General features: G+C 54.2%; 1 protein-coding gene across 1 annotated transcript in view; it reads left to right on the plus strand.

The window, feature by feature from the left end:
• LOC118679016 (receptor-type tyrosine-protein phosphatase N2-like) overlaps positions 1-27,899 on the plus strand; it is a 296,986-nt gene that overhangs the window by 29,498 nt on the left and 239,589 nt on the right. Inside the window, exon 2 of the mRNA XM_036355245.1 lies at positions 9,432-9,482. Coding sequence (XP_036211138.1) covers positions 9,432-9,482 — 51 coding nt within the window. The remainder of the gene's footprint in view (positions 1-9,431; positions 9,483-27,899) is intronic.

The raw sequence follows: 27,899 nt of genomic DNA on the forward strand, positions 1-27,899 counted from the left end.
GTGGGTTTGGCCGACCGGCAGCGGCCGTCCTCCTGGCACCCGGCAGTACTGGGGGGTCGCCTGCCGGTGTCTGCGCGGCCTCGGATTCGGCTCGATGCTGTCGGGTAACGGACATGGCTCTGCTTTGTGCCTCTGGTCCCTTCTCCTGACCTGCAGGCCTGGGGGCCTGGGCCCCGCCGCCCTTGTGTTATTTACGGAGGAACTGGATCCGCAGGGAAACCTCCGGGGGACGAGGCACAGGCGGTCCGTGTCTGCCTCCAAGTGCCCGGGGCCAGGGTGTCCGGGTTGCTCCTGGCCTTGCCCTCCGGGTGGCTCAGGCACAGGTTCCACTCACGTAGCCAAGGGCTGGCACAGTGCCCCCCTCGCTGGGCACGGGGTTGGCTGACACGTGCCTGGCTTCCCCGGACGGAGCCCTGGCCAGTGTCAGGGACCCACTCGGCGACTGTGGAGGTGCCCGGGGTCTCCTTGCGGAGTAAGTGAAGCGAAGTCAATAGCGAGAAGAGGTGAATTCCCTGCACAGAACTGAGTGCCATGGGGCAGACCCTGGGTGTGGTGAGGGGTGAGCTGGCCCCGGGGGGCAGCAGGCGGCACACAGCGACACAGCCTCCAGGGCTGCCCAGCACGTGCCGGCACTCTCACTCGATTCCCGTGTGGCCCTCTAAGGACTGCCTCCTGCCCAGCCAGCCACACCCCCTCGCCCGAGCCACACACCCCGGGGCCACCCGCCCGTCCAGCCGGCTGGAGCTGAGCCTTCGAGCCCTTCGCAAGCCTTGCCCCCGGCTGCTGCGCTGGGCACCGTGCTGGCCTCGGGTGGGGTTGCGGCTGGGCTGCTGTCCGGGTCACCCTGGCCAGTCTCCCCCTCGGATGGCCCTTTGCTCGGGGGACGGAGGCTGCCGCCTGGTCTCAGACAGCGGTGCCTGGAGGGCAGCTGGGCTAGACGCCCTCCACGGGCATTTACCTGCTGCTGGCAGCGATTTGTTAAAAGGTCAGAGCGTGCTGTGGGGCCTCCCCTCCCTGGGGCCGGTGGGAACCACCAGGTGCTGGAAAGTTCTCTCTCTGCTGCATTGAAGCTGACCCTCCGTCCCTTTCGCAGAGGAGGGGGTGACATGACGCGATGCCTGCTGCTTCCTCTCCCCGGAGGACGTGGCCACTTCCCAGACCCTTCACTTCTTGTTACTGCTCCTTTGACGTCTGAAAGTCCCTTTGAAACCGGAGGCAGGAAAAACACACAAACAATGTGAGGCGAGCATGCCGTGAGTCTCCAGTGCACTGCGCTGTGGAGGCCGCGGGCACTGCTGTCCGTCTGTGGAGGCCGCGGGCACTGCTGTCCGTCTGTGGAGGCCGCGGGCACTGCTGTCCGTCTGTGGAGGCCGCGGGCACTGCTGTCCGTCTGTGGAGGCCGGGGGCGGTGGCCAGTGGCGAGGGGCTCCCGGGCAGGAGGGAGGACCTGGCCTCCTAGGAGTGAATGGCCGACATGCCCCCTTTTCAGTCTAGTTGCTGAGTCCAAGTTTCCTCAGATTTAAAATGGAGAACGCAGTGCCTCCCACGGGCGGGGAGCGTGAGCACAGTGCGTGTCGATCATGTCCCACACTGGGCGCTGCGTGTGTCCTGAGCTGGAATCCGCCCCGGCCTCTCCCACCTTCTGGGAGAATCCTCTTGGCCAGACCCCGTGATGTGACCAAGCCTCCCGGGAAGCGGGAGGCTCCCCGCCCAGGCCCCGGCTGGACGGCTCTCACTCACATTCACTGTCTGGCTGACCCTCCATGTCAGGGTTAAGTATAGACACGTGGGGAGCTCAGCTATTCCAACTGTAAAAATGTTTTTTATTGACTTGAGAGGAAGGGGGGGGGGGAGGGGAGAGAGAAACATTGATTTGTTCCACTCAGTGATGCTTTCATTGGTCGGTTCTTTCATGTGCCCTGACCGGGACGGAACCCACAACCTTGGTGTATAGGGATGATGCTCTAACCAACGGAGCCACCCAGCCAGGGCCGGAAATTATTTCTAATTGGCTATCCCTGTGTTTAACAGGGGAGGGTGTGTGTGTGATGAATCAAACATTCACGTATAAACTTACAGAGGGGGTGGTTCCCCCAGACGAGGCGAGTGGACAATGAGAACGGCTCCTGGCTCCCGAGATGGAGGAGGTCGGCGCCGGCGAGGTGTGTGTGCTGGGTGTGTGCTCCTGGGCAGGCCTGTGGGGAAGGGAGCTGAGGGCCGGCCTCTCAGCCCTGCTCTTGCCTTGCTCCCAGCCCAGACACACCCGCTGGGCTCCCTGCTCCCAGGCCTCAGGCGGAGGCGGCAGAGCCGTGGGGGAAGGGGCCTGGAGCCTGGTGAGCGGGGCTGTGTGTTGAGGGTTTCCTTCCCACGTCCCGCGTGGTTCAGGGTTCAGGAACTGGAAGCAGAGCCGCACACAAATGAAAATGAAAAGACAAGAGATAATTGGAAATATTGGGGGACCAGGCGGGCAAATCCAACTCAAGGGGAAGGACTTCCTCCCGTGCTCAGGCCTCACCAAGCTTTTATTGATCTGGGATACCCCCATAGCATAGCCCTTAGGCAGGCAACCTCTGGCAACAGGCAGACTAGCCCATCAGCAAGGATTTACATAATAATAATTGGGGGAGTAGTTTCAGCTACCACTGTCTGGACAAACAGGTGGCGCCTAGCTCCGACCTCTGCTAGGGCTTCAAAGGCACCCAGCCTTCGGGGGGGTTCTCTGTCTACGCTTATCAGATAGTGAAGGCAATAAACTGTTTCCCACAACTGTGGTGTGAGGGACAGTGCCCGCAGGGGACAGTGCTGCGGGGGACATTGCCGTGAGGGACAGTGCCCGCGGGGGACAGTGCTGCGGGGGACAGTGCCGCGGGGGACAGTGCCGTGAGGGACAGTGCCGTGGGGGACAGTGCCGTGAAGGACAGTGCCGTGGGGGACAGTGCCGTGGGGGACAGTGCCGCATGGGACAGTGCCATGAGGGACAGTGCCCGCGGGGGACAGTGCCGTGAAGGACAGTGCCGTGGGGGACAGTGCCGCATGGGACAGTGCCATGAGGGACAGTGCCCGCGGGGGACAGTGCCACGGGGGACAGTGCCGCGGGGGACAGTGCCGTGAGGGACAGTGCCGTGGGGGACAGTGCCACGGGGGACAGTGCCGTGGGGGACAGTGCCGTGAGGGACAGTGCCGTGGGGGACAGTGCCGCGGGGGACAGTGCCCGTGGTGGACAGTGCCGCGGGGGACAGTGCCGCGGGGGACAGTGCCGTAGGGGACAGTGCCGTGGGGGACAGTGCCCGCGGGGGACAGTGCCGTAGGGGACAGTACCCGTGGGGGACAGTGCCGTGGGGGACAGTGCCGTGGGGGACAGTGCCGTAGGGGACAGTACCCGTGGGGGACAGTGCCGTGGGGGACAGTGCCGTGGGGGACAGTGCCGTGGGGGACAGTACCTGTGGGGGACAGTGCCGTGGGGGACAGTGCCGTGGGGGACAGTGCCGTGGGGGACAGTGCCCGTGGGGGACAGTGCCGCGGGGGACAGTGCCCGCGGGGGACAGTGCCGCGGGGGACAGTGCCGTGGGGGACAGTGCCCGCGGGGAAGGGCCGTGGGCCTGACAGACCCCCAGCCGGATGTTCCCACCTGACTGCCCTTGGCAGAGGCCTGGGCAGCTCAGGAGGAGGGGAGACTGGTGTTCAGGCTGAGGATCAGGTGAAGGACACGGGACCCAGCCCTGGGGGAGTGCCAGTCGCTTCCTCCGTGCCGGCCCCGCCCTGCGCGGCTGGTAGACACTGGGGCTCACACACGCCTGCCTGCCCCCAAGGCAGAGGCTGTGATTCCAAACGTTCTGCCATCTTGGCAGGAGTTAAAAATGTCTTCATTTTTATTTTTAGGTAATGCAGTCACCCATCCTGTCTTTTGTCACGTGCCGGGCATTTTAGTTACCATAGAAGGAACACGCAGCCCCGAGCCCGAGCGCCATGCGGACGCAGGCCTGGTAGAGGGCTTTGTGAGACCAAACCAGCCGTGGGAGGCCGGCCTGTGTCTCCATCCCTGCCCTGTGGCCTCCGGCGTGGGGGCGCTGGAGGCCTGGCCTTCCCTGCTGGGCCGTTAGCTGCTGGCTGGCAACCAACAGAGTGGTTAGCAACACGTAGCAGCACTGCATACAACAGTGCTTAACCGGAGGCCCGATGCACAAAATCCATGTAAGAGCAGGCCTTCCTTCTCCCGACGGCGGCACCGGCTTCCCTTGCAGCCCCCGCTTCGTCCAGAAGGTTGTTGGGTCTCATTAGCATATTACCCTTTTACTATTATAGATACTTGACACACAGAGGGTAAATGAATATTAGAAGAAGACAGAAAGATTTGCAGGATTCAGACAGATTGTGATCATTAGGCTGAGAAGGCAGGAGGGCTGAGGGCTGCTCCGCCGTCAGCTGGAGGGTGCCGTGGGCAGACCCTGCCTTTGCTGGTGGGTTCGCCCCCCACCCCCAGCAGCCCTGCAGAGCCTGGAGTCGCCCGCCCCCTGTGTGTGCACTGCTCTTTGATGTCCCAGAGAAGAGGGAGAAATCAGTACTGAATATGAAAATAAGGGTCCTGGTTTCTTGGAACGAATGAAAAATCTAGAAAACAGACCCAGTTTTATTTTTTAAAGAATGTGACTGCAGCTACAGAGACACACTGTCCCCTTTCTTCCTCAGGAATCTGTGCCTGTGAGTGATTAGATCGGAGCTGGCGGTTGTCAGTGAGGCTGTAATAAAGTGCAGCTGTGGTCTCGGGCATCAGCCAGGTTGTGTGCGATGCCCTGCTCGCGCTGGGCTCCGGGCCCTGCACACCCCCCTCCTGTGCCCTGCAGCCCTTTCTGGTTCTCACCCCTGGAACCCTGAGCGAGTATTTTGATTTTCTCCCGTCCACCTGGCTGGCCCTTAGGAGAAGTCACTGAAGCTCACGACTTGGTAGCCAGACTGCACAGAGCCTGTGAACTGGCAGCCGGACGTGGACCGAGCGTTTCCTGGGAATCGAGGCAGGTTTTCGGTCCCGACGCTGTTCCCTGTGCGCGCCCACCTCGCGGGGCCCCGTGCCCCGTCTGTGGAAGTGCCGCTCATGCCCAGGGCAGAAGGCGCCGAGAGGAGGGCGCCCGACCTTGGGTGGCAGGGCCGGGGCCGGGACGGGCAGGTGTCCACGGCGTCACTGATGCCGCGCGGCATTCGGACTTTCAGAAGATGCTACCTGCTGCCGGCAGGCCAGACCCAGGGCCACCGGCTGTGGCTGTGGCAGCGGAGTCCTCAGAGCGGCAACAACACCAGACAACACCAGCCGCTGCTCCCTCCCAGCGAGGACTTCCGATCACAGGGCGCGGGGAGCCCGGGGCCAGGAGCGCCCTGACACTCACGCTCACATGCGCGCTGCGCTCCCCGGGCAGCGGCACTGACACACAGGAAGCCGGAGCGCAGGCTCCCACAGCCTCTCCTGGTCTGGCCTGGCCACGGGGTCAGGATCAGTTCTGGATTCGAATCCCACCCCGTGACTGGCTGTGCAGCCTCAGGCAGATCACGTAACCTCTCAGCCTCTGTGTCCTCCTCTGTAAGATGGGGGTCTCTGCCTCGCAGGCTGTTGTGAGGATGAAATACGGGCATTTATGGAAAGCCCCTTCGTGGTCGGAACCCGGCCGGTGCTGGTCATGGGACATGTCGCCGGATGTCAGGGACCGACACTGAAGGGCCCCGGGAGGTGCGGGCCCAGGACACTCACTGCTTTCCCAGCGGAAGGAACACCACCGAGGGCGGATTTAAGAGGGGAGTTGCTCAGCTGTGAAATGGCAATGAAATGCCAAGTTCACTAACTGAATTACGGGATGATGTGCAGCACTGCACTCCGGGCGCGCCCCGAGCTGGTGTCCAGGAATGTCTGCCCGCGTCCTCCGTGGGGGACCCGCCGTGTGGAAAGAGGCTTCGACAGCAGAGGGCGCAGCCCGTGGCCTCGCTGCGTGGGGCGTGGGGATTCATCTCGGAGGAATTCCAGGACCTGCCACACGTGACAGAGGCCGCTATAAAGCCATCACTCTGTTGGTGGAGGCGTAGGTGTGAATGTGCTCCCGCCTGCCACACCAGAGCCATAAAGCAAGGCCACCGTGCTTGCTCTCGGGAAGCTCGAAACTAGACCCTAATCGGGAACAGACAATGGAACCAGGAGGCGACTTGAGACTGCCCGTGAGTGGATTTCCACAGACTGACAGCCCAGCAAGGAGGCAAGGTGCTAGAGAGAAACCACAGAAAATCAATGTTTATACTTTTGCTCTCAATTATTTGATAAACCAAAGAAGAGTCTAGAAACTTTCAAAATGAGGTGCAGTTCCCAGACCTGGCTGCATGCTCTGTGGGGCAGCCTGCGGGGAGGCCGGAACTGCCTGCACCGAGTTGGACAACCCCTTGTCCTCCTCCCGCCCAGGAGTGTGCCCAGGGTGCCTCCTCCTCCCCCCCCCCCCCGGGAGTGTGCCCAGGGTGCCTCCTCCTCCCCCCCCCGGGAGTGTGCCCAGGGTGCCTCCTCCTCCCCCCCCCCCCCGGGAGTGTGCCCAGGGTGCCTCCTCCTCCCCCCCCCCGGGAGTGTGCCCAGGATGCCTCCCCCCCCCCCGGGAGTGTGCCCAGGGTGCCTCCTCCCCTCCCCCCCCCCGGGAGTGTGCCCAGGGTGCCTCCTCCCCCCCCCCCGGGAGTGTGCCCAGGGTGCCTCCTCCCCTCCCCCCTCCCCGGGAGTGTGCCCAGGGTGCCTCCTCCCCCCCCCCCCCCGGGAGTGTGCCCAGGGTGCCTCCTCCCCCCCGGAGTGTGCCCAGGGTGCCTCCTCTGTGCAGTGTGTGGGAAGCTGAGTGTTTCCAAAGCTGGAATAAATATTTTCTCTCACCAGCTCTAAAATGATGGCTTTTCTGTGTTTTCAAAAGCAGTTCTACTAGAATTTGAAGAAACTAATTAAATTTATGAGCTCAAGGTGGAACTAGCAAATATTACAGGAAAGAACTCTCTTTATCAGGGAGCTCAATGGGAGCCATGCTGTGCGCGCTGATGGGTCCAGGGCAGAGCAGGGTGAGGCGGCTGTGTCAGGTGTCTGCACAGGAAGTGGAGCTGGGGAGGAGCCGGAGCAGCAGGTGGCTTTGCTGGGACGTGGCCTGGGCTCACTGTCCTCCTCCACTGCCTCAGGCTGAGGCTGGTCTCTCATCCTGTGGTCTGGCCGCTGTCTGCTGGCGATGGGGTCACCAGGGCATTGGGGAGGGGGGAGGATCGGGGAGGACCATGTGGGCGTTGGGGAGGCGGGAAAATCAGGTTCCTTCCTGGGCTCCCTCCTGCGGTGATGCCTCCAGCTGGCTCTGTCCCTGTCCCCTGGGCCTCACCTTAAGACTGTGGGCCTTGGCTGCTAGCTCCTCACAGACCCAGGTTCCTCACACCCTCAACACTTCCTGTCCGTCCCACTTCCTGGCTGCACACAGCTGCCCACTCGCTGATCCTGCCCCAAGTGGTGGAGGGAGACCAGGCAAGCCCTCAGGATGAGGAGGAGGAGGAGGGAGCCCTCAGGATGAGGAGGAGGAGGGAGGGAGCTCTGAGCCTGGCTGGGAGGTGGCAGGGCCTGCCGCTCTGTGCTTGGGGGCTTCTGGCTCCTGGGGAGGCACTAGTGTGTGTGCGCGCTTGGGGGGCTGCAGGGCTCGGGGACTCATTGTGTTGAGAGCCTCGTTCCATCCCACTGACAGGCACAGAACCTGACTGCCCGCGGGTCCGCGGCCGGCTCGCTGCCTCCTCAGGCTCTCCGGCCCTCGCAGGGCTCCGGGCTGCTCCAGGTCCAGAGAGGGGCCTGGGGTGCGGCTGGCTCCTGGAGGGCGTCCTGGGGTATCTCCTGGAGCCCAGCAGTCTCTGGGGTGACAATTTGGTCCTGCCTCTCCTGCCCCTGATGGCGAGGCTGGGCGGGCGAGTAACTTTCTCACGGTCACTGCTTTTGGGGAACAGAGGGGAGCGAGTCTCCCCCACGGTCCCCGGTGCAGCTTGCCTGTCGGTTGTTTTCCCTTTTCCTCATCACCCTCTGGAGGGCTGTGGTCACCAGTGAGAAGGTGGCGGGGGGACGCGTGGAGCTGAGGACTGGTCGGTGCAGGGGTGACGTAAGTGAGATGTGTTGAAGGGAGACTGAAAAAGGAAACGCGATTTCCAGGAGAGCACATTGTTCTGGGAAAATGGAGCTTTCGCTTCAAGTTGTGGGAGAGCTTGCTGGATGAAGAGGCGCCGTCAGCTGGAGGGGCAGGCGCAGTCAGGCCGCCGCCAGCGCTGCAGGAAGCTGGGACTTTGGTGGCCCCGGGCCTCCTGGGCGGGTGTGAACATGGGTCAGGGCCTGCGGCCTCACCGCCGGCTCCCCTGGGGGACGCATGCTGTCCCTTCTCTGCCTCAGGATGCCCGGGGGAGAGCAGCATGCGTCCCGCAAGAGACTGAAAGTGGAACTGCCTTATGGGCCGGCCGTTCACCTCTGGGAATTTATCCGCAGAAACCGCAAACACTAATTGGAAAGAACCTATGCACCCCTGTGTTCAACACAGCGTCATTCACAACAGCCTAGGTCTGGAAGCAGCCCACGTGCCCCTCCGTAGGCGAGTGGATAAAAAGCTGTGGTACATCTACACCAGGGAACACTCTGCAGGCGTAAAAAGCAGAATCTCTTACCCTGTGAGACAGCATGGAGGGAGCTGGAGAGCATCATGCTAAGTGAAATAAGTCCGTCAGAGAAAGACAAGAGTCACATGATCTCACTCATATGTGGGATCTAATGAATAAACTGAACTAACAAGCAAAATAGAGACAGACTCTTGGACAGAGAGCTGGCAGGGAGCTCTGGTGGGGCTGTTGGGAGGGTGGAGGGTTGAACATAAAAGAAAGGAAGAGAAAGAATCATGGACCCAGACAGCAGGCGGGGAGGGAGGGAGGAGGGGGAGAGGCGGGGGATGAATGGTGATGGGGAGAGGATGGACTAGAGCACAGGACAGGATGGCCGCCGCCTCTGACGGATGCCCCCTGCATAGTGGTCCCTGGGGGGATCTGCACCTGTCTGTCTGTCTGTCTCTCCTCTGCACACGTGTCTCCCTCTGCCTCCTCTTTCTATGCTTGGAACAAGGCAGGCGTGTCTGCATGGGGCGTGCACATGGCGGGCGGGCACAGGAGGGCCTGTGGGTGACGGTGCCCACAGAGCCCCGCAGGCTGGCCCCAGAGGCTCCGCCAAGAAGGTGTCTGCGGAGAAGGTGCGCCTCACGCCCCCAGCTGTCCCCTGGAAGGTCCCGGCAGACGGCCGGAGGGACGGGATGTGTGCGTGGGCCTCGCACCCACTGGGCCCGGCGCTCTGGCTCCCAGATGACCTGCGTGTGCCGGGGGCGGAGGCCGGCTCACAGCTGCTCCGAGGCCTGACCCGCTGTTTTCTGTCCCTCCAGGGTGCTCGCTGGAAGACGGCCTCTGCAGACGGTGGGAGACCTGTGTCCACGGTGAGTGGGCGGCGGGCGGGCCTCCCCCCACGAGCCCAGCCGCTCCGAGGGCCGGCGGCGGGCGGCCGCGCAGGTTCATTTCGCTTGGCGCCCGAAGAGCCGCGGAGCGAGGCCTTGCGGACACGGCTGGGGGCGGACGCGGCGGGCTGGTGGGAATGAGCCGCTCCTCACGTGCTCGTGTGTCTGTGTCCGAGTGTGTAAGGCGATTCCAGACGGTAGGCGGTGCCTCCGGGCCTGACAGTGACGGGAACTGCCTGCCGCCGCGCCCTGGCAGCCTCGGTCCCCTGAACCCCGTTTGCTCTGCCAGCGGGAGGCTTCGCTTCCTCTCGGAGGAGGAGGAGAGAACGTGGGCGCTCTGTGCGGTCAGGGAGGCACAGAGGTGGGGCCTGGGATACTGGGCGGGAGGCCCCGCAGCCGGCCAGCTCCCGCCCTGTGAGCCCCGGGGGTGAGCTCAGGACTCGCCTCTCAGAGGAGGAAAGCTGAGTGTCCTGGGCCATAGGAGCCAGGGAACTTGATGGCTGCCCTTCAACTGCTCAGGGGAGGGGCCAGGACACCCACAAAGGAGCCCAGGCCAGGCAAACGGCTTTCCCTAAAGCCAAACGGGTTTTCCCTGGGACCCGGCCCTGGGAGGCCCCGAGGCGTGGATTCTCTCCTCCTCCGTCCTTAGTTTATGCTGCGCGCCTTGGGGTGGTGGGCTTGTCACTGCCAGCATCTTGCTCATGCCCCTCCTTCCATCCTGGATCTCGGGCAAACCTGGTGCCAGGGCACAGCCGATTCTCAGAGCTCCCTGATGCCGAGACCTTCGCGCGGGGTTCAGGCTCTGAAGGAGGGGCCGACACACAAATGAAAATGCTGGACAAGAAATAAGAATTTAGAAGGCGTGGGGGCCAGGGGGAGCCTCTTTCTTGAAGAGACTCCCTGACTTCTGGCCTGGTCCGCCTTTTATTCGCGTGAATACACATTTGCCCTTTAGCAATGCACACAGGCAGATCCGAGGTGAAGTTTGGTAAACAGTGCAGAGATGACCAGGCTGGGAAACCGCCTCCAGCCTTGCGATCACAGCAGGGGGGGGGGGGCGGCTGACTGCAGAGCCCACTGGCCTCCCGGTGTTTCTTCGCTGCTGTTTGCAGCTGACTTCTCAGCCTGCACAGAGCCGGCCGGGCTGCGTAGCTGATGAGGGAGGACAGCAGTGCTGCCTGGATCCGTGTGGCCGCTGTGAAGGCGTGCAGCCTGCCAGCGGGCGGGCAGAGCGGGGTGGCGGCCACGGCGTGGAGTCCAGAATGTTCTGTGGTCAGACACTGGGTTCCTTTCTCTCTGTACTCTGTTCTTTTCTTGGGATGTAGGTAGAAATATATAATTTTATTAACCTCATATGTGTTTTTAAAAGCCCGACAGACCAGTAAGTGAAATGCGTGGGATAGGGTCCCGTGTCTGCAGGGATTGGCTCTGGGCCCCTGGGGAACCCAAATCCCAGGAGGCTCAAGGCCCTGCTATAAAATGGGGACAACATACAGCGGCTCTGCACCCATGACTCCCAGCATTCCCGCCTGCAGGTGGAAATACTGTTTCCCACACTGGCGGGTGAGCTTAGTGGTTAGAGAACCAGCCCATGTTCTGAAGTTAGTCAAGGGCACACACCTGGGTTGTAGGTTCGATCCCGGCCCCAGTCAGTGTGTCTCTCACATTAATGTTTTTCTCTCTCTCTTCTACCCCCTCCCTTCTATTCTCTCCAAAAATCAATGGAAAAAATACCCTCGGGTGAGGATAAAAAGAACATACTGTGTCCGATCAGTGGGTGGAATCCTCAGCTGGGAAGCCAGGGACACAGGGGGGCGACTGTGTATCGAGACAGAAAACCTGAGGCTGCGCGGGTTGAACGGGCAGAGAGCAGGATGCAGGGACATTGCACCCAAATTCACGGCGGCATTACTCATGGGCGTGGGCGGCAGCCAGTGCGACTGGCAGGTGAGGGGATGAGCTACGTGGTCCATGCACGGGTGGGTATTCAGGCTGACAGAGAGAGAGGGAGAGAGAGAGAAACATCAATGATGAGAGAATCACTCCTCGGCTGCCTCCTGCATGCCCCCCACTGGGGATCGAGCCTGCAGCCCTGGCCTGTGCCCTGACAGGGAATGGAACCCTGACCTCCTGGCTCAACCACTGAGCCTCGAGGCCAGGCTGTGTCCTGGATCTTGATGGCAGTCTGCAGTCTGCCCTCCCCCTGCAGGGCCCGTGGTGTGTGCCCTCCCCCAGAGGGCTCCCCCCTCCCCCCTCCCATGGGGGTGCGCCTTCCATGTGGCCTCTGGGGAGCGCACCAAGGCAGGGGCTTTAAAAATATATATATATTTTATTGATTTTTTACAGAGAGGAAGGGAGAGGGGTAGAGAGTCAGAAACATCGATGAGAGAGAAACATTGATCAGCTACCTCCTGCACACCCCCTACTGGGGATGTGCCCGCAACCAAGGCACATGCCTTTGACCAAAATCGAACCTGGGACCCTTCTGTCCGCAGGCCGATGTTCTATCCGCTGAGCCAAACCGGTGAGGGCAAGGCAGGGGCTTTTGTGAGAAGGGAAGGGGTCCACCACCCTTTAGGCCCTTCATGTTCTACTTCCAAGTGGATCATGCAAATAGCATGTGGACACATTGTCATGAGCAGCACTCAGCCAGGAGACGTGTAGAACAGAAGTAGCTTACTTCCTTCATAGGCCTGCACCCCGTGACGGCGACCGCAGCTGCGTGTGCCCTGCACAAGGTCCGTGCCCATTCACTCAGGCATGGGCACTGCTCGTGGCATTCGATTCAGGAGATCCGGCAGCAGCAGGAAAGGGCCCACCTCCTGGCACCGTCCTCTGGGGAGTTAGCAACAGGCTGTCACCCACGCTGCCCTCACAGGGGCAGGGCACCCCGCTGAGGCTCAGAGCCAGGGTGCGGGGCTGCCACGCAGCCTGACCAGGAGGCTCATTAGACCTCTGAGAGGCAGGGAGGGGGCTCCTGAGCTGAGGACTGGGAAGCGCCGTGAACGGGCCTCTCAGGAGGAGGAGGAACTGGCCCTGAGCCTCCCTTCGTGAAGGGGGATGAGAGGCAGTGGGCCCAGCTCCACTTGTGCGTGCGCGCACACACACGCACACACACATGTGTCCAATGCGTGGGCCTCACTGCAGGGGCACCAGGCTTGGCATGTCCTTGGCTCCTGTTACTGCATCTTGGGCTCTATGGTCGGATCACGTGTCACACTTCTCAGCCTCGGGGGTGGGGGGCGGTCTGCATGACGGGCGTGCAGGGCAGGGCCCCGAGTCAGGAGAAACGTGCCCAGACGTGGCCATTTGCAGGTGTGGCCCCCCTCTGAGCGGCTCTGGGCCCTGAATTTCCGTGGAGTCACTGGCTGATCCTGCCTGCCTCTGGGCGGGCACTGCCAACCGTTAGAAGGCTGAGGACTGCTTTTGCGTCTTCTGGGGCGTAGGACATGGAGCCCTGTGCCACGCAGGCGTCGTGGATGCGACCTGAGCTTGTGGCTCCCGGTGGCTTTGTAACTGCTGGTGCTGGAGGGACTGCGAGTCGCTGTGAATAAGCAGGGAGAGGAACGCAGCCGGGAGCACTCGGCAGGCCAGAGCCCGGGCGTCCGTGGGCAGGTGCGCACTGCTGCTCGGTGCGTCTGGGTCGAGCTTCCTCCCCGTCACAGTGCGCGGAGGCAGGAGCTCTGTACTGGCTGCGCCAGGCCTGCTGTGGTGGCCGGGAAAGACCCCTCCCTGCAGGCTTCCTCTCGCTGGCGGCGGGGGCGCCCCTGCAGCGCTGAGGACCTGGGCAGGGTTTTGCCTGGCGTGTCCAGGGAACAGAAACACTCTCCAGCCGGTGGCGGGCCGGCGGCGGGCCGGCGGACTGGCTGTCAGTCTCCTGTGTCTGGTGCCCATCACTGGTTCCAGCTAGTAATCTGATTGGCCCGGCTGGTCTTTGGCCTTAACCCCTTGAGCCACGCGTCTCCTACTGGCCCAGTCAGGTCGGGGTCAGGGCCTCGAGCTGCTTACGCCAACTTCTCAGTGGGCCGCAGGCTCCTCCGCCACAAGCGAAGGCGCATCGACACTTTGTTTGGATTCTTCACTCTTTAAAAGAATCACAAACAGAACAACTAGACCCAAACTTTAACATTTGTTTGGTCTCTTCATTGTGGGTTGTTTTCATTTTCTTAATCTGAAAGCTTGATGTCATTGATTGGTGTGTGTGTGTGTACGTGTGTACGTGTGTGTGATGTGTGTGAACACGTGTGCATGCATGCGGCGATGAACTCTGTGGTACAAACCTATTGGTTTGGGAGTCAGGAAAGTGGGGGCCGGTATGGGCTCTGCCACTGGCTGTTTTCTTGACTTCTGTTCCAGTCACTTCTCCATGGAAGGTGCCAGGTTTCCCGCCTATAAATGAGGAGTGTGGCCATATGCGTGGTTGCCGACATGGCTGCCCATTGGAAATACTAGTATCTGTGCCAGGTGCTGCCTGACTGAGTCGAAACAAAATCTCGGGGCAGGGGTGGGAGTCAGGCCCCAGCCTCCTCCCGCTTCCTTCCTTCCTTCTCTTTTTAAAGCCCCTTGAAGTGGCTCTGCTGTGTGCTCCTGGCTGAGAACCGCGGGCAGCTGACCGCTCACAGCTTCCCCCCAAAACATGCCATGGCATCTGCACCAAATGCCAGCTGTGCTTGTGCAGCAAACAAAAGGGTGTGAGGGGGGATTCAGCCTCATTGCTTCTATGAGAACATCATTAGCATAAATTATATTTCTCTATAGAGATGCAAATAAATGCTAATGACTAATTTGCCATTTAAGAAATTGCAGGTTGCCATGCAAAATAGTCTCAGGTAAACAACCCCCTCCTAATTGAGTGGCAGCATTCTGTGTTTCGTTATTAAAGATATTAGCCCAAGACACTGAAAGACTGAAAAATGCTACCAATTATTGCTGATGCCTTTGCTGTTTTACAGTTTGTGGGAGATTCATATGCTTTATTTCAATTGAGCCACACAGTTCTGGGTGCGCTGTAGACTGGCTGCTCGCAAGGCTGTTATTTTGTCGGGAGGAAAGGAGAGGGCGGCAGGACCAAGAAGCGAAAGGCAGACAGTAGAGACAGGTGCTGGCCGGCGCAGACTTTGAACTGAAAGAATGGTGATTAATATGTTCAGAACAATGGTTGGTACATGGAGAATTTCAGAGAAGTGTAATCTATAGGAAAGAACCATGTGGAAATTCCAGTTCTGAAAAACACATGAACTGAATTTAGGAATGAAGCTGGTGGGTTAGCAGCAGATCAGACACAGTGGAAGTGGGATTAGAGAGTGTGAAGGAGGCCAGAAGACCAGCTCCAGAGATCGAAGAGCGACGGGAAATACATGGAGAGGGAGGGACATGCGGGCCTGCGTCAGAGACGGCACGCTGTGATCGAAGTCCGCTCAGGGGCAGAGGCAGTGGCAGGAGCAATGTTGACGAGTTTCCAAAATGTAGAAAGACATCAAGCAGAACTCAGGAAGCACCATGGGTCCCAAGAAGAACATGCATCCACCTGGGACTTGGGAACAGATGTGAAGCTGTTGAAAATACAAATTTAAGAAGCCCACAAGGGGCCAGAGCAAAGGCGGCACCTAGCCTGCAGGCGAGACGAGCACAGGCCCTCCGGCCGCCACCGGACCGACCTTCTCTGATGCACCCTGGCAGCCGGATGAGGGTGGAAAACGGGGATTAATCCAGAGGCGCTGGCCCCGAAACTGAGAACCCCCTGCCCCTCTGACATGCTCATGCAGACGGGAGCCAGCCCGCGGGCCCGCAGGAGGAGAGCCGGGGCCGGCCTGCTCACAGGCAGCAGGAGAGAGTGCCCCGCTGTGGTCTCACACCCATGAGTTTTGGGGGTGGTTCCTTATGCAGTTGACAGACAACTTCAACAGGATTGGAGGCAGCTAAAAGGTCATGGAATTTAAACTTTAAAGAACTGAAAGACAATCACTGTCAGCCATTCTATACCCAGAGGAAGTATCTTTCTAACAGGAAATGGAAATAACATTTTCAGGCCACCAAAAATGGAAAGAATTTATCGTAGCTGCCCCGACTAAACAAACACGACCAGGAGTCCTCAGGAAGAATGGCGTGACCGCCGGGAGCCAGTGGAGAGGCCGGAGGAGAGGAAAAGGAGGCACACAGCTCCCAGTGCCGGCAGAGGGCAGCCGGGCAGCTGGGAAGCAGTGTTCAAGGCAGCAGGACCAATATTGTAAAAACATCAGTTCCCTCTGCATTAACCTTTATGTCTAGACCAGGGGTCCTCAAACTACGGCCTGCGGGCTGCATGCGGCCCGCCGAAAACATTTCTCCGGCCGCCGAAAACATTTCTCCGCCGCCGAAAACATTTCTCCGGCCCGCCGAAAACATTTACCTGGCCTGCCGAAAACATTTATCCGGCCGCCGAAAACATTTATCTGGCCTGCCAAAAACATTTATCCGGCCCGCCGAAAACATTTCTCCGGCCCGCCGAAAACATTTACCTGGCCCGCCGAAAACATTTATCCGGCCCGCCGAAAACATTTATCCGGCCCGCCGAAAACATTTATCCGGCCGCCGAAAACATTTATCTGGCCTGCTGAAAACATTTATCCGGCCGCCGAAAACATTTATCCGGCCCGCCGAAAACATTTATCCGGCCTGCCAAAAACTTTTATCCGGCCCGCCGAAAACATTTCTCCGGCCCGCCGAAAACATTTACCTGGCCCGCCGAAAACATTTATCCGGCCGCCGAAAACATTTATCTGGCCTGCCAAAAACATTTATCCGGCCCGCCGAAAACATTTCTCCGGCCGCCGAAAACATTTCTCCGGCCGCCGAAAACATTTCTCCGGCCGCCGAAAACATTTCTCCGGCCTGCTGGGTGTTTTTGCCGCCGCTGTGTGCATAGGAATTCGTTCATAGTTATTTTTAAACTATAGTCCAGCCCTCCAACGGTCTGAGGGACAGTGAACTGGCCCCCTGTTTAAAAAGTTTGAGGACCCCTGGTCTAGACAATCACAATGAAACATTCACCATTATTGTTTTGTAATTAAGCAACTAGCTTTAAAATGCATGAGGCTGATAGGAGAGTTCTGAACGGAGACCGTGCGGTGTGGACTGACACTCCCCGCTGTGGTGCCTCATGAGATGGAATATTGAAACCCGAGTGGCTGTGATCACAAAACAGATTGAAGGAAAAGAACAGAAAGTCTAGAAATAGACCCAAATGCATATGGGATTTTAGTATATGATAATGATATTGTAATCAGTGGGGAAAATGTATTATTCAATAATGATTTGGGGACAACTGGCCAGACATTGGGAAAATATATAGCTAGATCCTCCCAAGCTCCTTAACCCAAAATAATATCCAGGTGGCTCCAAAACTTGAAAGAATATGGGATTTTATAAGTACTAGAAAACTTGGGGAGAACTTTTTAAATAATTTTGAGAGAAAATTAATGTTTTTAAGCAACACAAGAAAACCAAATATCTAAGAAAATTTAAAGTGCATACTTTTAACTCACCGTGTCCACTGGTATGACATTTTATGATGAATATGCTTAGGCATATGCGTAAAGAGTCCAGTGTAAAACGATTCTTTGAAACACTGGAATAGACAAAAACACGAATATCCTAAATGTTCTTTAAATTATGGTTCTTCTTCAAGATGGAATTATATAGGTGCTGATAGAGAAAGGTCTCAAAACATTTTGGATGAAATTTGAAGATGAAGAACAGCTGAGATCCATATTAGAAAAAAATGAAATTAGATCTAATTTCTTTCAGAAGAAGCAACTATACGTTTGAAAGGCAAAACTATAGCCCTAGCCAGGTGGCTCAGTTGTCATCCCAGTGGTTGTGGGTTTGATCCCTGATCAGGGCACATCTAAGAATCAACCAATCCTATATAATAAAAGCCTAATATGCTAAATGTCTGGTCAACCATTCAACCAATCAAAGCATAATATGCTAATGATATGCTAAGGCCGGTCAACCACTCGCTATGACATGCACTGACCACCAGGGGGCAGATGCTCTGACCGGTAGGTTAGCTTGCTGCTGGGGTCCTGCCGATCAGGACTGAGTGAGACAGGCCGGACACGCCCTAGAGCCCTCCCGCAGTCCCTCCCTGGCTGGCCAATCTCCCGCATCCCTCCCTGGCCCCAGTCGTGCACCAGTGGGGTCTCTTGGCCTGGCCTGCACCCTTTCGCAATCTGGGACCCCTCAGGGGATGTTGGAGACCCGGTTTCGGCCCAATCCCATGGGCCAGGCCGAGGGACCCCACGAATTCATGCACCAGGTCTCTACTTAATGCATAAATAAGTGGGTCATCAAATCAATGTTTCTCTTTATCTCTAATCAATAAATAAAAATTAAAAACGAAAATAAAAACTATAAAGATTTTTTAGAGCAGAATATAACTTTTTTATGACCTCAGAGTAGACAAAGATTTTGAAACAGGACATAAAAAGCACTAATCACCAAGGAAAAGATTGATAATTTCATCTCCTCTATTAACATTGAGACCATCTCTTAATAGGAGAGCACACTAAGGAGAAAGTTAGAGGAGCAGAGGCAGAATGGGAAAAGATATTTTAACACCCATAACCAACAAATTATTTTTAAAAAGACAACTAAGAAAAAATTGGCAAAAAATTTTAACAGGAACTTGGAAGAAATCCAAATGCCTGAGGACTATGCAAGGCGGTGCTCCACCTGAGGGTTAAGTCGCAGGCGTGGCCGGAAGCCCTGGAGCGCCGGGGGAGGCTCGCGGGGACAAGTGCGGAAGAGCAGAGCATTCTTGGCAGCCTCCGCGCAGAAGAGACAGAGCTGGACTCGCAGAGCCTCTCAGAAGGGGGCGCATACACCCCCCCCCCCGCCCCAGTTTCAATGAGGTCCCCGAGAGTTACACCCTGGGTGTGCAGGTGAGCCAGGGAGAGCGCCCTATGAGAATGCGCAGGGCAGCCTGGATGGGAGGCAGGGAGCTGAGGAGGGAGGGGAGCCGGAGGCCAGTGCTCCTTCGGTGTCACACACGATGCCTGGCACTCGCGTTCTGTGGTCACGAGTGAACGTCCAAGACCAAGACATGAAAATAGAAGTGAGTCTGCAGACAGCTGTGGTACTTGTCACACATACATTGTGACAGAGCTGTGATTAATATGTCCTGGACGTGCAGGACAAGAGAGAAATGTTACCAGAGAAATGGGCTCTGTGCTCAAAACAGTGAAACGGAAGGACCATCACTAGGTGTAGGGGTGTCAGGATGGATAGGACAGAGATTGGACATGGCAGAGGGAGGCTGGTGACCTGGAAGCGGGTCAGTCGGAAGCAGCGCGCAGTCACAGCAGAGCTGGCAAAGCTGCAGAGAGTGCGTGAGGCCCGGGGTGCTGGGGCGAGTCCCTGCGTCAGGAGCTGTGGCCCCCGAAGAGGGAGAAAATGGTGCGGAAACAGTGCCTGGGATTTCTTTCCAAAACTGAAGAAAGACACCAAACCTAGGACTTAAAAAATTTCACAAAATAGCCGTTTGTAGGTAGAAAAGGTTGCCTGTTGGCAGTTTTGTGTGGTTCAGCGTCATGGATTGAATTCAAAGAGAACCACCCCCTGAACTTCACAGGGAAATCGGGGGCACCCGGAGCTGGAGACAGACCTGGGACCCAGCGTTCCCTTTGCCAGAAGCCGGGACAGAAGCAGAGGAGGCGTGAGAGCAGCGGCTCGGCCTGGGGCGTGGCGCTCGCTGAAGTGAGCGTTTGGCTATGAAGGTGAAATCAACCCACAAGGCGCCATCAAGAGAAGAGTGTCCCTAAAACACGAGGGGCAGTTGTGCTGGCAGATGGAAAGTAGCCACAGGGAGCCAGGAGACAGGGGATGGAGAGCAGGCGGGCAGGGGGTGGACACGGACCTGCTGGCGCAGGCGGCGTCCTCAGGGCCACACTGCCCAGGGTGAGGTGGCTGCTGCCCCGTGACAAGTCGGGGAAGATGATGTAATTACTGGGGTGACCACAAAAAGAGGAGCTAGCAAGCTAACAAAGGAAAAAAAACAATAAAAATTACAAAAGAAGGCCACAAAGGAGAGAAAAGAATAGGCGCAGCCCTGGCCGGTAGCTCAGTTGGTTAGAGCGTCATCCCCATACACCTAAGTGTGGGTTCAGTGTCCAGTCAGGCACATACAAGAAGCAATCAATGAATTCATCAATAAGCGGAACAACAAGTTGATGTTTCTCTCTCCCCTCCCCTCTCTAAAAAAAAAAATCAATAAAAAAAGAGTAGACATAAAGCAGATGGGACAAATAAAAATCAGTGATAAGATGACAGGTGCAAACCCCAGTGCACCAACAATCACAGGGAAAACAAAGGCACAGAGGCTCCCATTGGAAATGAAGATCGCCGATAGGAAGTCAGCCTTGTTATATGCTGCTTACGAGAGGCCACCTGACATGTCGGGACAGGAAAGATAGAAAATAAGAGGACAAAGGCCACACCATGGCGCACTGACCACAGGCGGCTCAGGGGAGCTCTGCTCAGAGCAAAACGACCCCGAGGAAGCACGAGGGCCAGCCTTCCAGGCACAGGACTGATAAGCCGGGCGCCCTGAAGCTCCAACTCCAGCCTGTACACAGCAAACGCCGAGAGAAAACAGCCTAGTTTGAGGCGTTAGCATATCTCACTAAATAATTGATAGAAAAACTGTCCCCAAAACACTAAAAAACAAACCTGTAAACATGCAGCAGCTGTGAAGAACGAGATGCGCGCCCTTCGCCGAGCCGACACAGAGCACGGCGGCCGCCCAAGCCGAAGGTGCGCGCTCGCCAAATGTAAACGGGACATTTGTCCAAATTGATTTTGTGTTGGGCCAGAGGATTTCTGAAGTTGACATCATCCAGAATGTTTCTACGGCTTAAGAAATTAAGGTAGAAACCAATAAAGACAAGATAACTACAAAATCTCCAGATGTTTGGAAATTACTCCCCTAAATACCCAATATATCAAAGAAGAGATCTCAATAGAAATTAGAAAATATCTTGAATCGGGTGATCATGACAACATGACATTATGGAATTTGTGGATACAGCTAAAGCTATGGTTGGAAGGAAATGGTGATTTTCAGTGCTTTATAGGAAAGAAGAAAAGTTGAAAACAAATGATTCAAGTATCTGTCTCAAGAATTTAGAAAAGAACAGGAAACAAAGAAAGAGGAGGAAGGAAAAAGAAAGAGCAAAAATGCTGCAGTAGAAACCAAATGTATAGCAGAGGGAATGAACAAAACCAACCATTGGTTCTTTAGAAAAGATTTTAATATAAATTTCTGGCAAAACTGATCAAGAATAAAAGAGGGAAGGACCAAATCACCAGGAATAAAAAGTGGACCTCACTACAGACCCTACAGACATCAATAAGACAGTAAAGGAATGTTATGGACAACTTTAGCCCATAAATTGCTACTGCAGATAAAGCAGCAAATCTAGGCACATATACTTTTTCCTTAGGATTCAGCAATTTCATCAGAAATGCACACTTAGAAATACAAAGGATGTTCCCAGCAGCTTGATTCACATCTGTGGAAGCGGAACAAATTCATTTATTGTGGTCCAACAATTCCGCTCCAATTGTATACCCAACAGAAACTCATACTTAGGCCCTAACTGGTTTGGCTCAGTGGATAGAGCATTGGACTGCATACTGGAAGGTCCCAGGTTCGATTCCGGTCAAGGGCACATGCTTGGGTTGCAGGCTCGATCCCCAGTAGGGGGTGGGCAGGAGGCAGCCAATGATACTCTCTCATCATTGATGATTGATCAATGATACTCTCTCATCATTGATGTTTCTATCTCTCTCTCCCTCTCCCTTCCTCTCTGAAACAATAAAAATAAAAATTAAAAATTAAAAAAAAGAAACTCATACTTAGGTATACAAAAAAGAATGCCTAAGAATTTTCCTAGCAGTATTATTAAAAACAGCCCCAAACTGGAACTAACATATGCATCTATCACAAAGAAATGCGTGATTGTGGCATGTTCATACAGTGAAATACTGTAGAGAAAAAACATCCTCTGTTGTTATAGAAACACACGCAAACCTGCTGAGCCAGGAGCCAGTGGAGGACACAGAGGGGAGTGGCCGCCGTGACTGGGGGCGGGGCCTTGGGTTTGGATCTGTGTGGAGGGCTGCACACTTCTGAGTCTCCTCTGTGGAGTGCTCGTGGTGTTTCAATAAAGCGTTTATAGAACAGCATCTCTACAGCCGTGCCTGTTCTAACACACATCGTCTTAGCGATCCAGCAAGGCTCTGGGGAGGAGGCTCCCAGGGTGGTCTGAGCCAGGCCCAGCGCCCCGATCCAGTTCCCGCCCCCTCCACACGGCCTCAGAAAGCAGCTCTGCGGGCCACTCTGCCTGCCCGGGTGAGGGACAAGGGACGTGCTGTTTCTAGTTTTCTGAGGGAGGGACTCCCTTCTGGACAACCTGCTCGCTCTCAGGCCTCACCAAACAGGACGAGGCCCCCCTGATTGATGTGCTAATTCCTCTCCAGACACCTTCACAGCCACGCCCACTGGTGTTTATCACAGGGCTGGGCAGCAGCCTGGCCAAGCACAGGCATACTGACCATCACGACCAGACCAGCCATGAGCCCGAGCCAACAGGGACTCTGCTGCAGGCGGGGCTCACGGCCTGTTGGAGCCCGGGGTGTCCGCGCCGCGCTCTCCGCTCCAGTGACAGGGGTGGCAGGTGCCTTAGCCCTGCCCTTCGACCTGATGGCTCATGGTTGCTCATGTGTGTGCAGCTGTCCCGTGTGCTCACCATCTGCATAAGTTCAGCAGAGTTAGGAAGGAGTGACTCAGGAGGGCCTGCCTTTTCTGTGAATCCTCACTGGAGGACAGTTTTCCATTGATTTTAGGGAGTGGAAGGGAGGGGGAGGGGAGAAAGGAGCACGAGAAGCATTGCTGTGAGAGAGACACATCGATTGGTTGCCTCCCCCACACTCCCCAGCTGGGGTAGGGGCCTGCGCCCAGACGAGCTCTTTTTTATTTTTTATTGTATTTTAATTTTTTTTATTTGTTTTATTGCTTAAAGTATTACAAAGGGTATTACATATGTCTCCTTTTTCCCCCTACCCTTGACAATCCCCTGGCCTCCCCTACCCCCCAGTGTCTTATGTCCATTGGTTATGCTTATATGCATGCATATAAGTCCTTCAGTTGATCTCTTACCCGCTTCCCTCCTGCCCCCCTACATTCCCTGGCTTTCCCGCTGCAGTTTGACAGTCTGTTTGAGGCTGCTCTGCCTCTGTATCTATTTTTGATCATCAGTTTATAATGGTCTTTATTATCCATGAATGAGTGAGATCATGTGGTATTTTTCCTTCATTGACTGGCTTATTTCACTTAGCATAATGCTCTCCAGTTCCATCCATGCCGTTGCAAATGATAAGAGTTCCTTCATTTTTACAGCAGCATAGTATTCCATCATGTAGATGTACCACAGTTTTCTAATCCATTCATCTACTGATGGGCACTTAGGCTGTTTCCAGATCTTAGCTATGGTGAATTGTGCTGCTATGAACATATGGGTGCATATATCCTTTCTGATTGGTGCTGGGGTCCAACCCCAGCAGGTCCAGGGGTCCCCAAAGGTGTAGACGGAGTCGGCGAAGAAGGAATGACACGGAGACAGCGTTCAGTTGCTCAGCAGCCTAGCCAGGATCTCTAGCCAGGATCTCCAGCCAAGTTCTGGTCTGGATCTCCAGCGAAGTTCTGCCTAGGATCTCCAGCCAAGTTCTGTGTCTAGGTTCTCTAGCCAGGTTCTGAAGCCAGGTTCTCCTGCCATGTTCTCTCTCTAGGTTCTCCAGCCAGGTTCTGTCCAGGTTCTCCAGCCAGGTTCAGTCACCAGGTTCTAGTCAGGTTCTCTTGCCATGTTCTATCCAGGTTCTGTAGCCAGGTTCTGTCTCTAGGTTCTTCAGCCAGGTTCTCTTGCTAGGTTCTGTCTCTAGGTTCTGTGGCCAGTTTCTGTCCAGGATCTTTTGCCATGTTCTCTTGCTAGGTTCTGTCTCTAGGTTCTGTCTCCAGTTTCTGTCCAGGATCTTTTGCCATGTTCTCTCCAGCGAAGTTCTTCTGTCTCTAGGTTCTGTGTAGGTTCTGTGTCTAGGTTCTGTCTAGGTTCTGTAGAGCTGTTGTTACATCTGTATTTATACCAGTTGATTCCAATCCTATCAATCTCTATTCCAAAGGTTAGGGCATTTCTTATCTCCATTCCAGGGAGTAAAGATTATGTAGCTTAAGCATGATTGTTCGTAGTTAAAGTGATTAATTACCCGCCTGGCACTTAGTTAAGGGGTTTTATTCCCTCCCTAACTTCAGGGGAAAATCCCTACCTGGGGAAACAACCTTTCTCAGAGAGGTGATCTTGGTTAAAACACATAGTGCCAAGAAGGTGAGCAAACATATTAAGAACAGTATGCCATATATGCCAGGTCCCTTGAAACAGCAAGGATGGACCGGCTCCTGGCAAATTCCCCCTTTTTTATTTTTTAAAAGCAGGCATTAAAAAGAAAAACCCCAAATGCTCTCTTGTATCCATTTTAAGAGTAGGATTGGCGCTTTCCGCTATTACCTGAGTCCTGATCTATCACCCCAGGGAGAGCTTGCCAATCCTGCACTTTCCCGGGGTGGAAAGGCTGCAGTGGGGTTAAGGATAAGGCTCCTTGGGCCTACCTCCTCCCATGCCTTTACATTTACCTTTCCTTCCTCAGAAAAGCATGGACATACTTCTTGTATAAAACGTTCTGTCTGACTGGGAGTAACCTTAATTCCTCTGCTAGCAAGCATATGTGTTAAAAGATCAATACAGAGTCTTCTTTCTTTGGACTCAGTATGGCACATCTTCTCAATCTAAGAATCAATACAGAGTCTTCTTTCTTTGGACTCAGTATGGCACATCTTCTCAATCTAAGTTCTGTACTATCCACCTTCTTACCCTACTTATCCTCTATAGGGGGTCTGCAGTACCCTGGTGGAGTCCTATCCGTCCCGAGTGTGGGGTTCTCAATGGGGGTGGGGGGGCTTACCCAGGGGAATCCTGTTTCAGGAGTTCCCAAAGGTGTGGACGGAGTCGGCGAAGACTATCCACCCTCTTCCTACGGTGGAGTCCTATCCGTCCCGAGTGCGGGGCACTTACCTAGGGGTCCCTGTTCAGGCGCCAGATGCTGGGGTCCAACCCCAGCAGGTCCAGGGGTCCCCAAAAGTGTGGATGGAGTCGGCGAAGAAGGAATGACATGGAGACAGCGTTCAGTTGATCAGCAGCCTTGCCAGGATCTCTAGCCACAATCTCCAGCCAAGTTCTGTGTCCATGTTCTCTTGCTAGGTTCTCCAGCCAGGTTCTCCAGGTTCTCCAGGCAAGTTCTGTGACAAGGTTCTCTAGCCAGGTTCTATCCAGGTTCTCCTGCCATGTTCTGTTGCCAGGTTCTGTTGCCATCTTCTCTCACCAGGTTCTGTTGCCATGTTCTCTCGCTAGGTTTTCCAGCCAGGTTCTGTCGCCAGGTTCTGTCCAGGTTCTCCTGCCAGGTTCTGTAGCCAGGTTCTGTCCAGGATCTTTTGCCATGTTCTCTCGCTAGGTTCTGTCTCTAGGTTCTTCAGTCAGGTTCTGTCTCTAGGTTCTGTCTCTAGGTTCTGTGGCCAGTTTCTGTCCAGGATCTTTTGCCATGTTCTCTCCAGCGAAGTTCTTCTGTCTCTAGGTTCTGTGTAGGTTCTGTGTCTAGGTTCTGTGTCTAGGTTCTGTGTAGGTTCTGTGTCTAGGACTGCTTCAATTTCTTCCATAGTTATTGGCTTATTGAGATTTTTAGATTCTTCCTGATTGAGTTTTGGAAGGTTGTATTTTTCTAGGAATATGTCCATTTCCTACAGGTTGTCTAGTTTGTTGGAGTAGAGTTGTCCATAGTATTTTTTAACAATCATTTGTATTTCTGTGGGGTCTGTTGTTATTTCACCTCTATCGTTTCTGATTTTGTTTATTTGGGTCCTCTCTCATTGCTTCTTGGTGAGCCTGGCTAGAGGTTTGTCAATCTTGTTTATCCTTTCAAAGAACCAGCTCTTGGTTTCATTGATTTTCTGTATTGTTTTTTTTTGGTCTCTATGTCATTTATTTCTGCTCTAATCTTTATTATCCCCTTCCTTCTGCTCACTCTGGGGTTTTCTTGTTGCTCTCTTTCTAATTCTTTGAGATGTAGAGTTAGATGATTTACTACCATTTTTTCTTGTATTTTGAGATAGGCCTGTAGAGCTATAAAACTTCCCTCTCAGGACTGCTTTCATTGTGTCCCATAGGTTTTGGATTGTTGTGTTTTCATTGTTATTAGTTTCCAGGATGTTTTTAATTTCTTCTTTGATCTCATTGGTAACTCAATCAATATTTAATAACATGCTATTCAGCTTCCAAGTGTTTGAGTATTTGGGGTTGTTTTTATTGTAGTTTATTTCTAATATTATGCTATCGTGGTCTGAGAAGATGCTTGGTATGATTCCAATCTTCTTGAATTTGGGGAGACTTTGTGACCCAATATGTGGTCTATTTTTGAAGATGTCTCATGAGCACTTGAGAAGAATGTATATTCCGTGGCTTTGGGGTGAAGTGTTCTGAAGATGTCAATTAAGTCCAGCTGATCTAGTGAGTCATTTAGGATTGCTGTTTCTTTGCTGATTGTTTGTCTAGAGGATTTATCCAGTGATGTCAGTGGTGTATTAAAGTCCCCTACTATGATTGTATTGTTGTCGATCTCTCCTTTGATATCTTCCAGGAGTTTTTTTTCATGTATGTGGGTGCTCTTGCATTGGGTGCATATATGTTTATCAGGGTTATATCCTCCTGTTGTATCAATCCCTTTATGAAGTGGCCTTCATATTATCTCTTGGTATGGTCTTTACTTTGAGGTCTATTTTGTCCGATACAAGTATTGCTACCCCAGCTTTATTTTCATTTCCATTTGCCTGAAAGATATTTTTCCATCCCTTCACTTTCAGTCTGTGTGAGTCCCTTCTAATGTGGTGGGTCTCTTGTAGACAGCAGATGTATGGGTCATGTTTTTTTATCCATTCAGCCACTCGATGTCTTTTGGTTGGAGCATTTAGTCTGTTTACGTTTAAAGTTATTATTGAAATGTACTTGTTTGTAGCCATTTCTTTTTGTGTGTGGCTGTTTTCTTTCTGAGCTAAGTATTTCTTCTTTTTACACCAGTCCCTTTAGCATTTCTTGCATTGCTGACTTGGTGGTGATAAACTCCCTTAGCCTTTTTTTGTCTGTGAAGCTTCTTATTTCCCCTTCAATTTTTTTTAATTAAATCTTTATTGTTCAGATTATTACATTTGTTCCTCTTTTTTCCCACCCATAACTCCCCTCCTCCCAGTTCCCGCCCCACCCTCCGCCCTCACTCCCCACCCTCCGCCCTCACTCCCCACCCACTGCCCTCATCCATAGGTGCACGATTTTTGTCCAGTCTCTTCCTGCATCTCGCACAACCCTTTCCCCCCCAAGAATAGTCAGCCCATTCCCTTTCTATGTCCCTGATTCTATTATAATCACCAGTTCATTCTGTTCATCAGATTATTTATTCACTTGATTCTTAGATTCACTTGTTGATAGATGCATATTTGTTGTTCATAATTTGTATCTTTACCTTTTTCTTCCTCTCCCTCTTCTTAAAGGATACCTTTCAGCATTTCATATAATCCTGGTTTGGTGGTGAGGAACTCCTTTAGCTTTTCCTTATCTGTGAAGCTCTTTATCTGACCTTCAATTCTGAATGATAGCTTTGCTGGATAAAGTAATCTTGGTTGTAGGTTCTTGGTATTCATCACTTTGAATATTTCTTGCCACTCCCTTCTGGCTTGCAAAGTTTCTGTTGAGAAATCAGCTGACAGTTGTATGGGTATTCCCTTGTAGGTAACTGAGTTTCTTTCTCTTGCTGTTTTTAAGATTCTCTCTTTGTCTTTTGCTTTTGGCATTTTAATTATGATGTGTCTTGGTGTGGTCCTCTTTGGATTCCTTTTGTTTGGGGTTCTCCGCGCTTCCTGGACCTGCAAGTCTATTACTTTCACCAGGTAGGGGAAGTTTTCTGTCATTATTTCTTTAAATAGGTTTTCAATATCTTGCTCTCTCTCTTCTTCTGGCACCCCTATAATTCTGATGTTGGTACGCTTGAAGCTGTCCCAGAGGCTCCTTACACTATCCTCGCATTTTTGGATTCTTTTTTCATTTTGCTTTTCCGGTTGGGTGTTTTTTGCTTCCTCGCATTTCAAATCATTGACTTGATTCTTGCGCTCCTCTGGTCTGCTGTCGGGAGTCTGTATAATATTCGTTATTTCAGTCTGTGTATGCTTAATTTCTAGTTGGTTCCCCAATATAAGATCGAGGGTCTCAT

This window comes from Myotis myotis, unplaced genomic scaffold, assembly GCF_014108235.1.
Source record: "Myotis myotis isolate mMyoMyo1 unplaced genomic scaffold, mMyoMyo1.p scaffold_m19_p_22, whole genome shotgun sequence".
In the NCBI taxonomy this organism is placed as follows: Eukaryota; Metazoa; Chordata; class Mammalia; order Chiroptera; family Vespertilionidae; genus Myotis; species Myotis myotis.